General features: G+C 64.0%; 1 protein-coding gene across 1 annotated transcript in view; it reads right to left on the reverse strand.

Annotated features, from left to right (window-relative positions):
• Nucleotides 1-14,140, reverse strand: part of DOC2B (double C2 domain beta) — a 28,378-nt gene extending 14,238 nt beyond the window's left edge. The window contains exons 1-3 of the mRNA XM_012740631.3: nucleotides 13,647-14,140; nucleotides 5,992-6,071; nucleotides 1,786-1,860 (exon numbers count right to left, since the gene is read on the reverse strand). Coding sequence (XP_012596085.3) covers nucleotides 1,786-1,860; nucleotides 5,992-6,071; nucleotides 13,647-14,031 — 540 coding nt within the window. The 5' untranslated portion in view covers nucleotides 14,032-14,140. The remainder of the gene's footprint in view (nucleotides 1-1,785; nucleotides 1,861-5,991; nucleotides 6,072-13,646) is intronic.
• Nucleotides 14,141-14,396: the final 256 nt, after the last annotated feature.

The raw sequence follows: 14,396 nt of genomic DNA on the forward strand, positions 1-14,396 counted from the left end.
AACGGCACCGCGTCCTGCAGTGCCCGGGTGGCCCGATGTAGTCACAGGGTCCGTGCTAGTGGAAGAAGGGGCAGGAGCAGAGAGTCAGGGTGAGATGTGACTACGGAGGAACCCAGAGAGATGCGACATGGCTGGCTTTGAAGACGGAGGGAGGAGCCACGAGCCAAGGAACACGGGTGGCCACCGGGAGCTGGAGACGGCTGGGAAACATTGCTCCTCAGGGCTCCGGGAGGAATGTGCCGGCGCCTCGATTTTTAGCCCAGTGACACCCGCGTTGGGCGTCTAGCCTGCACACGGTGAGATACCACTTGTGCTGTTTTAGGCCACTGAGTCTGTGGTCATCTGCTGCAGCAGCCGTGGGAAGCTACACCGGGAGGGGGGCCGCCCCCAGGCCCCTGGTGGGATGGGGGTGTCCCGTAGGCTGTCGGGGGCTGGGTTCTCCCCTTCCCAGGGCGTGCCCTGCCCTTGCGCAGGCTGCGCCTTCCCGGAGCCCCTCCTCTCCCGGGGAACGCCGCGCGGGTGCCTGGCCGCGCTGGAACGCTGCCTGCACCTGCTGCACGCACGCCTTCCTCCCAGCCTCCCCACGTCGTGGTCCTCGTGCTAGCGACTGTCCTGCCCCGCCGGACTCTGGGCTTTGTGTCTGATCCACTCTGCCGTCTGCCGCGCCTGGTCAGACAGCCCGGGATTCGTGTCCCAGCTCTGTGCGCCCAGTGGGTAGGGACCCAGTGTGAGCGCCAGGTCCCCGCTGCAGACAGAGCAGAGGGGTATCCCTCTGTCTCTCTCTCACTGTTTTCGGAGCTTGTTTCTAAGGAGACTGCTCTTTATGAAACGCTGCCCTGTGTCAGCGAGTCCGTGGGGCGGGGGTGGGGTCCCTGCACCCCAGCAGCCAGGTACCGCCCACTCTAGGCGCCCTGGTCACACGTGCCCTCGGCCCTCACGTCCCTGAGCCTCGCCTGCAACGTGGGGACACTGAGGCCCGAGTGGGGAGCCGGCATCCTCTGCAGGTGTCGGTGGCGGGGGCACTGCCAGTCCTCCCCGCCCGGCCTCCCTGCAAGGAGGAGGATTGGCCCCTTCCGGGAGCCCAGCCCCACCCTCGTTGGCCCCGAGTCAACTCAGGCTCCGCCCCAGAGATTAAAAATGAACAACACGGAGCTGTCAGACACACATGAGGACGTCTAAGCAGGTTCTGATTCTCCAGGGTGGAAGGTCACCTCAATGCTTGTGTCTAACAGCAGTGTCTCCTGTCCTTTCTCGCATGCACCTGTCCTGCTGGTGCCCTAAGTACCTGTGTGGGCTGCCTGCTGGGTCGCCCGGCAAGGGAACGAGGGTGCCGTGGTCAAATAAACTGGACAGACACTGCCCACTCTGTCCCCCTTATGAGGATTCATGGAGCAGCCCATTCCTAGCAACACATTAAAGGCTCTGAGAAGTCGTGCAGTAAAGAAACCTGTTTAACGATGTTTCCCAATGTTACCGGACCACAGAGCCCTTTTTTGCACATAATTTTAACCCCCAGCTGAGAACTCTTTTTAGAAACTGCCAGCCTGGAAATTCCCTGGGGGGCAGGAAGGGGTTTCCGCAGAGCCGCAGGTGGGAATGCTGATTCCTGAGGTCCCTGGGGAGGGCCAGAGAGGGTGGGGCTGCCTGGGTGCTGTGTGTGGAGGTGAGAGGCCGAGGTCCCATCGGTTGCTTGGGCTCTGGGGGCTGTGTGTGAGCGGTGGGCCTCCCTGGGCACCCCGAGCCCAGTCCCGGCGGGCACGGCGGTGGGCAGGCCTGAGCCCTCACCTTGCTGGCTCCCGGCAGCAGGTGCAGCTTGACGTAGGGGTCGGCCAGCCCGTTGTGGTCCATCGGCTTCAGGCCCTGAGCAGGGGAGAACAGCAAGGGGTGTGAACTGGAAATCTTCGAGCACTGCCCTGGGTCAGCAGACGTCCCTGTCCCCTGGGTCTCCTGGCTGGGTCCACTCATCGCCCTCTGCACAGAAGCCCCGGCCCCACCCCCGGCCGGGAGGAGTGAGGATGGCTCCGTGCGGGCGCAATCTCCCGGCCCAAACCCCCTGGCTGGGGGCCACTGTCATGGGTGTCATTATCGGGACAGTCTATTCTATCTGTCCTTCTTATCGTCAAGGCCAGGTGACTCACCCGGCTCTGGACAAGCCCTCGATACCCTGCTGTGCTCCGGTGCTCCCCCCTGCCTGGCCCCCCTCCCTTGTTTTCCAAACACGGCCTCCTGCCTGGCGACCTCCCCCACAGACCCTAAATCCAGGACACCCTCTGTCCGTGCGTCCACTCGCCCCCCTGTATGGCCCAGGGAACGTGCCCAGGGCCCCAGGAGACTGCGCGAGACCAGGCCCCATCTCCCCGGATTCGCCACGGCCCCAGCCAGTCCGCAGAGCCCGCAAAAGCCGACAGAGCGGGGCCTCCACAAGATGGCAGCCCTGGCCCGCTCTGCGTCCTGTCCCTTCCAAAGCTGGGCCGTGAGTGCACAGCCAGGGACCGAATGGGACCACGAACACATAGGGGCTTAGCTGACCTCATGCAGGCTCTTGTTTCTGAAAATGGCATTTTTTTCTCTTCTGAGATGGCGCCTAGGGACCCAGGGAGGCAGCGGTGGCATTTGTAGGGTGGGAACAGCGGCCCCAGGGCACGATTCAGAGGTGAACTGAAAGTTTTCTACCCAGCCAGCTTGGTCCAGACCAGGCCCACCCCTGAGGGAGCCTGAGGGTTCCCTCCCAGGTCGCCTCCCTGGGGTTTGGGGCCAGGCTGGCGGGGCCCCAGCCCCTGCCCTTACTAGCTGGGGACGTGGATTAGTCACTTTGTGTCCTAAGCCTCAGCTTCATCATCTGTGAAAGGGGTTAATAGCTCCAACTTGCTGGGTTGGGGCGGAGTGACAGCGGTAACCGAGATGTGGGCCTGGTGGGGCACCTGCTCCCTCCCGCCACAGGCCGGGCTCCTGGGCAGACAGAGAAGTCCCTGAGGGCAGGGCGCACAGGGGGCCTGAGCTGTGTGCCCTGCGCTGTGGGGCTGGGCTCGGTGGCCCTGTGCGCCAGGAGGCTGCCTTTCCAAGCCCAGCTCCTCCATCCGGGACTCTCGCCATCTCCCACCAAGAGCCCGCAGTGCGGGGTTATCCTGCGCAACCTGGTGGCCCAGCCGAGCAGGGGGCGTCTCAACGCCTGTGTTTCATTTTTACAATTCTCGTGAGGCTGGGCCTCCACCCTGCCCTGTGCGGGGCTGTCCCCCCATGGAGCCTGTCCTGACCTCCGTCCACGGGAGGGGAGGCTGGGAGCTGTGATGGGCCCCCCAGGCAGACCTTCCCCAGGGGACTGAGTCTGGGAGAGGGAAACTCGGACTCCATGGCAGGGACGGGGCTCATGGGAAGGACGAAAGGGAAGCCCTGCCTGCTGTTGGCACTCAGGGGACGGATGGGGGGCTCTGGCTTTGATGGGGGAGGCTCCCCCCGAAACCCTGGGCCCTGCCCCTCCCTGGGCCTCTCAGGGGCTGCTGCTGGAGACCTGTTGAGGAGAGGCGCTTCCCATCACTCAGCCTTAAAAAGGAAGGAAATTCTGGCCGGCGCGGTGGCTCACACCTGTAATCCCAGCACTCTGGGAGGCTGAGGTGGGCAGATTGCTCCAGGTAAGGAGTTCAAAACCAGCCTGAGCAAGAGCGAGACCCCCGCCTCTACTATAAATAGAAAGAAATCAATTAGCCAACTAATATATATAGAAAAAACTAGCCGGGCATGGTGGCGCATGCCTGTCGTCCCAGCTACTCAGGAGGCTGAGTCTGGAGTATCACTTGAGCCCAGGAGTTTGAGGTTGCTGTGAGCTAGGCTGACGCCACGGCACTCACTCTAGCCTGGGCAACAAAGTGAGACTCTGTCTCAAAAAAAAAAAAAAAAAAAAAAAAAGGAAGGAAATTCTGACACCTGCTGCCACACCATGAGGCTCGAAGCCACTCTGCTCAGTGAAGTACGCCAGTCACAGCAAGGCAAACGCTGCGTGATCCCACTTCTAGGAAGTTCCCAGAGCGGTCAAGTTCGCAGCGACAGAAAGGAGCAGGGTGGTTGCCAGGGGCCGGGGAGCCGCTATTTCTCGGGGACAGACTTTCAGTTGTGCGAGATGAAGAGGGTTCTGGGCATTGGCCGCACAACACGGTGACTGTGCCCGACGCTCGCAAATGGCTAAGAGGGTGAGCGCTATGTTCATGTATTTTACCAGAACAACAAAAGCCACGACAGAGCCTCCCAGGACTGGTGGGCCTGCCGGGGTTGTCCCAGCTCCTCCTTGGACGAGCGTGCCCGGGAGTGTGCGGGTGGGTGGGTGCCCCCTGGCACTGTCCTCCAGGACAGCAGTAGGTCCCGAGCGCTGACAAGTGCCAGGTGCCACCTGTTAACTCCCTTAGCTCCAACACCCACGGAGGGTGGGGGTGATTGACCCTGTTTACAGATGGGCAAACTGAGACTGGCCCTCAACCACAGGGTGGGTGGCCAAGTGAAGGTGCAGCCCCAGAGTGCCCCTAGAACCCTGAGAGACCCCTATAAGCCCTGACCCAGCTCCCCCTGCCCTGGGCTCCTTCCGGTACCCCAGCCCAGAGCCTCACCTCTGCCCGGGCCTGCGCCACCTCCTTCCCTACAGAACTGGCTTTACACAGAGAAGGAACGAGAGTGGGGGGCACCACCCCCAGCCTCCCACCCCCTCCCGATGCCTGAGGGATACTCCCCTATGTGGACGCACACTTCCACGTGTGCACACACAGGCACGCACGCACCTGTAGCCAGGTAGGGAGGGCGGGCACACGACACAGGGAGGGGCCCTGGTGGCTGGGGAGGAGAAGGGGTGGGATCTAGCTAGAGTGGCCTGGCAGCCGGTAGGTGCCATTCCCAGGGCCCAGGCCTGCACAGCCTCTACAAAGCTTGACCGAGGGACAGGAGGGGTCTACCCAGGCCCTGCAGCCTGCCTGGCCTCCACCTTGGCACAGCTGGGGGTCACCGGACGCTCAGCTCTGCTCCGAGGGGGAGGTCTGGAGCCCCTGCCAGGCAAGGCTTGGGGCGCCCTGAGTCACAGCCTGGGTAGGTCCCGGAGGGAGGGGAGGGGCGGGGGTGGGGTGCGCAGGCCCCTACGTGCCCAACCAAGGCCCTGGCCCAACACAGAGGGTGCTGGCACCTGCCAAGGCGGTGCAGTAGCCCAGGCTGGGCTGGGATACAGCCTGGGGTGGCACCAGGCAGCCTGTCCCCCTGGGTGGTCCCAGAGCAAGGGCAGCCCCTCGGCTGGCGGGGTGGGAGGGAGGGGCAGAGGGGAGGCTGGGGACGGGCCTGGGCCGGGCAGCGCTGGGCAAAGCCCCTTGGCTGGAGCTGGGCTGGCTCAGGCTGTCCCCAGCCCTACTACGGGGCTCTACCGGCCACGCAGGCCCTTACCTTGCGGGAGAACATCAGCTTGGGCACCTTCCTCCCAGAGGGAGCCACGCGGTGGGGGACAAGGGAACAGGACAGTTGAGAACACAGAGCTGGCACATGCTGGCTCCAGCGGCAGAGCCACAGGGGAGCACTGGGAGCCTGGCCAGGCCACAGTGGGGTCCACAGATACCCGAGACCCCGGCCCGGACAGTAAGGCTCAGGGGGCTTTTCGGGCTCGGCCCCGAAACGCCGGAAGATTAAGCCCTTGGATGCCACAGGAGGACTCCACGCCTCGGGCCACCAGCGTCCCACCCTCTCTCCGCTGGCCTGCAGGACAGACCCGTTGCCTCCCCGTCTCTGCCCCCTCTCACCCTGCCCTGCCCAGGCTCCAGGGGCCTCGGTCCTGCCTTGTAATACTCCTTCCCCCCAGCACCCGGCTGCATGAGGCTTATTTGGGGCGTGGGCAGCCGAGACGGGTTAGGCAAGGACTGCTCGCCGCACCCCACATGGTGCAGACACCACGATCGGTGGGGAATCGGGGGGAGGGCTGGCCCCCTCGACCCGGCCCTTCCTTGGGGGCTGGAGCGGGCGGGCGGGGCCTACCTTGGCCTTGCTGATGGTGCAGTGGAGGGCGTTGCTCTCCTGGTCGTAGAGCAGGCTGAAGTCCAGCGTGCCCAGCGCGGCTGCGGACACACAAGGGCACAGGTTAGGCGTCAGCCTCGGCGTGGAGAGACGTCACCTACAGATGAGCCTGCCCCGGTCCCCATGGCGACTGCCACCAGCGGAGCACCTACCGTATGCCAGTCCCTCTGCCCATCGTCCCAGCCCCACCCAACCCCGGAAAGCGACAATATTCTTCCCACGAGGAGTTGGGGCTCAGCGAGGCTGGGTGGGTCACCCCAGTCCACTGCGGCTGCCCAAGTGCACTGCCCACGTGAACCAGGCACCGGCTTAAGGAGTTCCTCCTTGTCCAACTGCCAGTCTGGGCTCCGTGCCTCAGTTTCCCCTGCCTGGGAAGTGTCTCCAGGATCACATGGGAAGGCAGAGGAGGCGGGGCTCTGAGAGGCGCAGGCTGGCCACGCAGACCAGCTGATCCGCTCTCTTGTCCCCCAGGCAGCACGTGGGACGCCAACTCCCCGGTCTCTCTGGCCCCTTGGGGGCCCTGGGCTGGCTGCAAGGAGCCAGCTGGGTCCTCACGCGGCTGCCCCCACGTCTCTCAGAGGCAACCGCGATTCCCAAGGGCCAGGCAGAGGGTGCGGCAGTAGCTACTGCAGCTGCCCCCCAGGGGCAGTCAGGCACCGCAGCTGTGGCCTTCGTGCAGAAGTGGCTCCCAGCACGAAGGCCGAGGAGATGGGGAGGGACAGTCCTTGGGGGCCCACACCGCAAGACGCACATCCGCAGATGTCTTCAGAAGCCCGGCGCCTGCTCCCCGGCTGCCGGGCTGGTCAGCTCCTGTCTCCTTCATTCATTATTCACCAGGTGTTTACAACATGCCGGGTCTAGGGTTGAAGACACCCAGAAGGCGGGCTCCCTGCCCAAGGAGAGCGCGGCTTAATGCGAGGAACGTACAGAAAGAACTGGCACAACAGCGTCTGGTGAGCTAGGAGCCGTGGGGAGCCCCAGGAGGGATGCTTCACCCTGAGCCACGAGCGATGAGTAGGACTTGGCCAGTGGCACGGTGGGGCTGGGGACATTCCAACCACGGGCCACCTAGCAAGTGGGGGCTTAGTGGCTGGAGCGACGCAGGGGTGGGGGAGGGGCGGGGGGTTTGGGTCGACGCTCCCAACGTGGATCCAGATCGAATTATGTCCCAATCCGACCACGCCCATCAGTTTACATCCTGCAGTGCCACTGCAGAGGCCGAGCTGGGGACACGCAGCCCAGACCCCGCGGCCTGCCCAGCGGAGGATGTTCAGAGCCTGGCCCTTTACAGAAGAGGTCTGCTCACCCTGGGCTGGCGCTGGGCCAGGCACGGCGGCGTTCCCGGGGTCTGCAGGGACGTGGGCAAATTAAGCCCCCCTCCCCCCGTGTCAGGAGCCGCCCTTCACTCTGGGGTGAGGACATGCCACCCTGGACTTCCTCCCCGCGCCCTTGCACAGGGCGAGGCGCATGTCCCTGCCTGCAGCTTGGTGCCGGGTGCGAGGCTGACCCGGGAGAGGATCTCCGACATCATCTCCCGGGTTCAGACCCCCGCATGGCACTCCCCTGCTGTGTGACCCTAGACAGCGTACCCAACCTCATCGTGCCTCAGTTTCCCATCATCTGCAAGATGGAGCCCAAGATGGTACCCACCTCCCAGTCCCTGGGCTACGGAAAGTGCTCGGAAGATATAATTATAGAAGGAGCAGGTGCATGGAGGAGAGTTTTCTGGAGAACTGTACTTGCCCCTCTGAGACCCATTCTGGAATAACACAGTTCAAAACTGGATCACTCCCCTCCCTGCCTTTGGGAACAGAATATACAAACGGTCACTTAAGCTTTTCTCCATAACCTGCGTCGTTGCCATGGCTACGATTACTCTTTCGGCTGTCACAGCCGTAGCCCAGATACAGAAGGAAGGGGGTGCGAGGCTGTCCCCCCACCAGGTGGTCTCTCTTTTTCGGTTTTCTTCCTTTTTCTGCCTCCTCCCTTTGAGACCCCTGTTAGGGCACTCGTCTCTGGTAGTACACACAGCTCCTGCTGCTTTAACGAGTTCCTCCATGAAACCAGGTGATCATACTTGTTAGAAGTCTGTCAAAACTAAGAGTCAATAGGTCTTGAGCGGAGCCTAAAGAGCTGTTTCCTGAGAAGAGCCACCGTGCGTTAGTGATAACTTTGTCCGGCCTTTGGCTGCCTGTGGCCCGGCTCGCACCTGTGCAGGTAGGCGGGCGGGGATGCTGTGATGGGGGCGGGGTACATGTCACCAACTCCTGTAACAACTGGCAGCCACAGGCCCAAGATTCATCAAGTCCATGCCTTTGTAGCGGTATTCTCCAGAGCTCTCGTCTTCACCTGATAGTAGCCCACTCTGCTGTTCAGTTCAGGCCGACACGGGGGGGGGGTTGTTCCCCCAACACGTCCGCCTTCCAAGGCGGGGACCATATGCCCTGGGCACGCCCGAGAGACCAGCAAACAGCAGGTGCACGTGGCTGTTCCCTTCAAGCCAATGTACTCCCCAGTTGCTCATAGGAGCGGGGATTGGGGATGACGCCCCTGTATAAAAAGTACGCTCCAGGGGCTCTGCCTGGTCCCCCAGTCCTGGAGAAGTACCAGCCGGCAAGGTGGGGAGGGGGGGCTGCCCGCTCCCCACCGGGCAACTCGGCTCCCGGGGGGCAGAGGAGCCCCCGCCACGGCCTCTGCAGACACCCCCGTTTAAGGAGGGCTCGGGTGCTGCTCAGCAGAAAGCCAGCACCTGTTGCCACTTCCTGGGAAGGAACAGCAAGCCCCGTGTGTCACCAGGAAGGGACTGATGGATTTCTCTGAGTTCCAGTGGAAGCTCTGTACGAAATGATAGTTTATAAATAGAAGCCTGGCCACAATCTGGAGAGACTTGCCGGAGTGAAAGCTCTCGTGGGGAGCTCACAGTCCGGAGTCTTCATTCCCCTTCCAGAGAAACGAGGCTCAGAGAGAGGAGGAGACATGACACGGTCAGGGTGGCCCGGCAGGGTGGGACACGGCGGCCAGGTCTCTTCACTTCCACCCTGATAGTTTCCGCCTTAAAGCCTAGTGGCTTCCAAAAACTTTTTGTTTGCCACTTTGTTTAGCTGAAATCTTAGGAGGATGCAACTAAGAGACAAAAAAAGAGAGAAGAGGGGAGTTGCTCTTGGGGAAGGACAGTGGGGCTCGGCACGCCACGGAGGGACCTCGGAGTTGGAAAAGCACCAGGGCTTATGTGTGGGGGGCTGAGGGGGTCCCAAGGGCAGGGGACGGGGTGTCTCCACGTGAGCCACAGCAGCCTGCCTTGCCTGCCCTTGGAGCATTCAGACCACAATGCCCCACTACAGTTTACATCTTTGGAAAAATAATGAGGGTTGGTCACTAATGGGCCTTTGAGACTTGTCACCCGCTTGTTGATAATTATAGAGCTTTAATGGGGCTAATTCAGAGAAAATCGAGCTCAAGCCCCTGTCGGTGCCTCCAAGGCTGAACCTGCCTCTGCTCGGCTGGTGGAGACTGACAGCATAGTAATGACCTTGGTCTGCACCTGGAGGCTCCTGACCCGCACGCCCTCCGGTGATTTTTTTTTTTTTAAGAAAAATGTCAGCCTCTCAAATAGTTTTTTTAAAAAACTGTAGCAAGAATCATAGAAAATTATCAAGACTGTGCTGTAAGCATTTTGGAGTTGGGGAAACTGAGGCATTGAGCCAGACAGGCACCGCATGGGGGGACAAAGAGGAATGAGCCGTACATCCCTGCTTCCCGGGAGCTTAGAGGCAGAAGGTCACAGCTTTTATAAGTCTCTTCATTCCTCTGCTTTAAATGGTTCAAAAGGTCTCCACAACCTCCTGGACTCTGTTCAACCTCCTCGGTGTGGCATTCAAGACCTTTTGTGACATGACCACTTTGGCCTCATCATCAGTCTTTTCCCTTGTTTCAGCCACTTGGCTGTATTGTTTCGCCTTCAGAACCTGTGCACACAGCTGTCCCTCTGCCAGGGGCACCTTCCCTTCCTCCTCCCACTCTGCCAGCCTGCTTCCTCTCTCCTCCCAGCCTCAGAACAGAGGGTGTCCTCTCTGTGGGTGTCCTCTGTACAAGCCAGAGCTTCCTGTTCGTGTATTTCCACCTCCCCGTCCCCCACTGCTGGGCCATACTCTGGGTTTTCCTGAATACCCCGAGGTCAGAGGTTGCGTCTCAGGCGTTCCTGTCTCTCTGTTCCTAGCACGGTGCCTGACGCACAGCTGGTGTTGTAACACCGAGTGCATAAAATACGGTAGCAGTTCTGGGCAGAATACAACTGAGGCCAAAAGGGGGTTCTGGGCTCAAAGGAAGAACCACGGCCCGTGGGGACTGGCACGAGACCCCCTGCCAAGGACAGCCTTGGTGGCAGACCCGACAGCCGTCCCTGCACTCTGTCCTCACCCGGGACCTCCATGCGATGACCCGAGCCAGCCCCAGGGAGGGCCGCGCAGAGGCAGGCTTACGCACGGGCATGTGACGCAATGCTGGCCAATGGGACAAAAGGACAGGTCTCCTGGGGACTCCTGGCAGAGGCGTCCTCACTCTTAAACTGAGATTTTGGGGAGAAGACTGGTCCTCGTCACACCTGGGGCCCTACTGTTGTGCGATGCCTGGACCCACAGCAGCCACCCTGGGCCACGAGGGTCCTGTGCGGCTGATGGAGAATGACAGCATCGTGCCCCTGGACTGTCCTCACCTGTGCACCCCCGGGGACAGGAAGCCGGCCTTGATTTTCAGCCTATGGGGAAAAGAGCATGGCCAAGTAGAAGGACAGAGCCATCAGCACTGACGGTGCCCAGGGGCCGCTGGATCAACGCACCTGGTGCCTCGGGACCTCTGTTGTCCTCGTCGTTTAAGCCACTTGGAGTTGGTTTTCTGTTACTTGCAACCCAAGCATCCTGGTCCTTACAGCTTTGAAGGAGGGACTGGGTTTCCACAGGTGGGGACTGGGCGGGAGGGCTGCCCAGGCAGGAGCAGCGTGTGCTGGATGAGGGGCACTGGGCCACTCTGCAGGGCAGCGGGTGGCACAGGCTGGCCCAGGCTGACCGGGAGGCCGGCAGCGGGTGGTGCTCCTTCCTCACCCCGCACTCTAGGCCTCCCCTCCCCGCCAGCGCCCCCAGGAGATCTGCTAGCAACACGTGCGTGCGTGCTTGTGCTCGGACACGGCTTAATAAAGGAGGGGCGTGGAAGAGGGGGACAGAGGCAGAGTAAACACACAGCACTTCACTGTCCGCCTTGGACAACAGAGCAACCGCCCTCGTTTCTTTCCGTCAGAACACAGATAATCCAATAATTAGGGCAGCAAATAGCATAACCCTGGCTAAAGCCGTAATGAACCATCTGGCTTGAATCACTTAGGCTTATTCCAGGGATCTGGTTGTCACAGCCCAGACGGGGGCACGGCCTGGGGTGCAGGGTGGAAGGCAGTCGCGCCCCAGAACCCGCTCCCGGCAGGGACAGGAGCCAAGATTCCCCAGCTCCCGGGCCGGGATGTCTGCTCGGCCCCCGGAGCGAGGCAGGCCCAGGGTGGGCCGTCCTTGGAAAGGGCCAGGGTTGCCCAGGCCGGCCCCGGGCTCGGCCACACACCCTCAGCATTTTGTTGGCGTGCCCTGGTGACATGGGTGTGGCCGGCCCGCAGTGCAAGCTGGCACAGCTGCGTCCCGTCCTTCCTTGTACTGCCGACCCCACGTGAGTCTGTCCCCTGCCACAACATGTGTGTGCTGAGTCCAGGGACACAGGCCTGCTCTCCTTTGCCCCACTCCCTGCGGCCAGGACGGTGCCCCGTGAGGGACTGCTGAGCCGACAGACTGGAGCTGGGGCTGCTGGCCGGAGTCTCGAGCTTTGCTCCTTGCCTGTGGGTCCAGAGGCGGCCAAAAGAAATGACCAGATATTTCACCTCCCGGCCACATGCCATCCAGAGGGCCCTCGGTGGCACCGGGAGGGTGGCCTGGAGCACTGCCCTGCACCGCCCTGCCTGCTCACCCCCTCCGCGCAGCAGCCAAGATGCTGGAAATGGAAGCAACTTCCCCACCCCTTCCTCTGGGGGTGGCCTGGGATTCAGGGCAGCCAGAGGGGTGACCTGGGTCCCTGTCAGGGCCTGCCCAGAAGCACAGCAAGCGAGGGGGGAGCTTTGCACAGGGAGCTGGGGGAGGGGGCGGATCCAGGGCACAGCTCTGTGGACAGTAAACTCTGCCGACCCAATTTACCCTAGCCGGCAGGAGAGTGGAGGGGAGGACTGCTCGCCACCCCCATGCCCCGGGGCAGGCCCTCCCTGTGCCAGGCGCAGGCGGAGGGCTGTGGTTCAGGCCTCCCGAAAGTGCACAGCACGCAGTTTCCCCACGGAGGCCGCTCCGACCCGCCCCTGCAGGGGCCACCCCAGGCAGGGCGCCGAGGGGTCTGCACTCGGGGTGGCTCTGGAATGCCCCACCTTAGGCCACGTTATGTTCGGGGAACTCCAGGCCCTGAGCTCGGAGGCCCGGTGAGTGCCCACGCCAGGCGCAGACACCCTTGCTGGGCGGGGGAGGGGCCGAGCGGGCCCTGGAGAAGCCCAAGCAGACCCGGGCCCTGAAAGGTCCCACCCTAGGCGGCTCTGGGGGGTTTGACACTGGTTTCCCAAGTCTGAGTGACACAGCTAGGGTCACAGCTGGGCTGGGGGCCTTCCATGCAGCGGCCCCACCCCCAATTCCCTCCCTGCGCAAACCGATTCCTCACTGGACCGAGACCTCTTCCCGCCTCAGTTTCCCAGCCAGTCCCCAGTCGAGCCCGGCAGACACCCTCAAGGACTGGAAAAGGGACCTGGAGCGCCAGCTGGCCGGGCCTCAGCCTTGGGGACCCGGGCAAGCAGGGCGCTTGCCTGTTCTTTGGGGCCCGGGGCTCAGCCCCAGGAGGAGGGGCGCGGGCTGGGGGCCCTTCCTGCCCCGGGGAAGCGGGCGTAACAGGTGGGCGAAGGCCGGCGGCCCTGGCGAGCGCCCCGGCCGGCTCCACGGAAGCGAGAGGAGAAACCGCCAAGGTTTTTCCAAAGGACAAGCGGCCCCGCCGTCCTCCTGGTCCTCGGCCCGCGCGCCAGCAACGCCGCCGCGCTCTGCGGGCCGCCGGGCCCACCTGGGAGGCCGGGCTGGGCCCCAGCCCCGGGTCGCCTCCCCAATCCTGCCCCAGCCCGGACCCTCAGCCCAGGGCCCGGCCAGAGCGGCTAGTGGGCCGGGAGCGGCCGCGAGGCCGGCAGCAACTGGTGTCTCCCCGGGGCACAGCTCCGCCCTTCCCGGGAACAAAAGCCGCCGCCCGCGCCCCGAGCTCCCGGCGGGCGGGCCGAGAGGGGGTGCGGCGCTGGCTTCCTGGAGCCTGGCCCCGGAAATAGGGCACCCCCAGGGGGCGCCCCCAAACTTCCCACCTAGCGGGTCCTGGTCCGGGGAGGTGCCGGGGCCGGTCTGCAGGGCGCGCAGAGAGCGCTCGGAGCGCGCAAGGGGCTGCGACCCGGCGGGCGGGGGCTGTGCGCCCAGCGAGAGCGAGAGCGACGCGAGGGGGACCGAGGGGACTAGCGAGGCGGGGGGAGCGCGAGCCCGAGCGAGGGGAAGGGGCAAGAAGTCGGCAACTTGGAAACTTACTGCAGTCGTCCGACTCGTAGCCGTCGGCGTCCGGCTCCTCCTCGGGCGGCTTGGCGGGTGGCCGCGCCGGGCTGGGGCTGGGGCTGGGGCCGGGGCTGGGGCCCGGGCTGGTGCCGTAGGCGCCGAAGAGCTGGTCCACATCCTCGTCGTCGTCGCGGGCGCCGTCGGAGGGGCTGCGGCGGCCGGCGCCAGCCGCGGCGGGGCGCGCGGGGGCGTCCGGGGGCGCAGCGGCGCGGGGCGCGGCGTCCGGGGGCAGGCCCCGCGGGAAGCGGGGGAAGTAGTCGGAGATCTGCTTGATGGGCCGGATGGGGCCGGGGCACACGTCGATGGCCATATGCTCCTGGATGCTGATGGTCGCCTTCTCCCCGCGCCGCCGGAGGGTCATGCAGGCAGCGCCGCCCCGCTCGGGCGCAGCCCGGCCCGGCGCGGTCCCGGCCCGGGGGCTGCTCAGCAGGCCCGGCGGGGCGCGGCGGGGGCTGCGGGCATCGCCGGCCGCGCCCCCGGACGGCCCTGACGCGGCTGCTGCCTGCTTGGCGGCGGCCGGCGCGAGTGAGTGCCAGGGGCCGGCAGGCAGGGGGCGGGCCCAGCCCGCGTCACCCGGCAGCAACCAAGCAGTGTGAGTGTGCGGGCTGCGCGGGCGGGCGGCGCGGAGCGAGCCGAGCGGCGCCACACTCACTCGCACTCGCCCCGGCGCGCACGCCGGCCCGGGACCCCGCGCGCGCACACTCGCGGGCAGGCCGGGCCACCCGG

The sequence above is a fragment of the Microcebus murinus genome, chromosome 18 (assembly GCF_040939455.1).
Source record: "Microcebus murinus isolate Inina chromosome 18, M.murinus_Inina_mat1.0, whole genome shotgun sequence".
Taxonomy (NCBI): Eukaryota; Metazoa; Chordata; class Mammalia; order Primates; family Cheirogaleidae; genus Microcebus; species Microcebus murinus.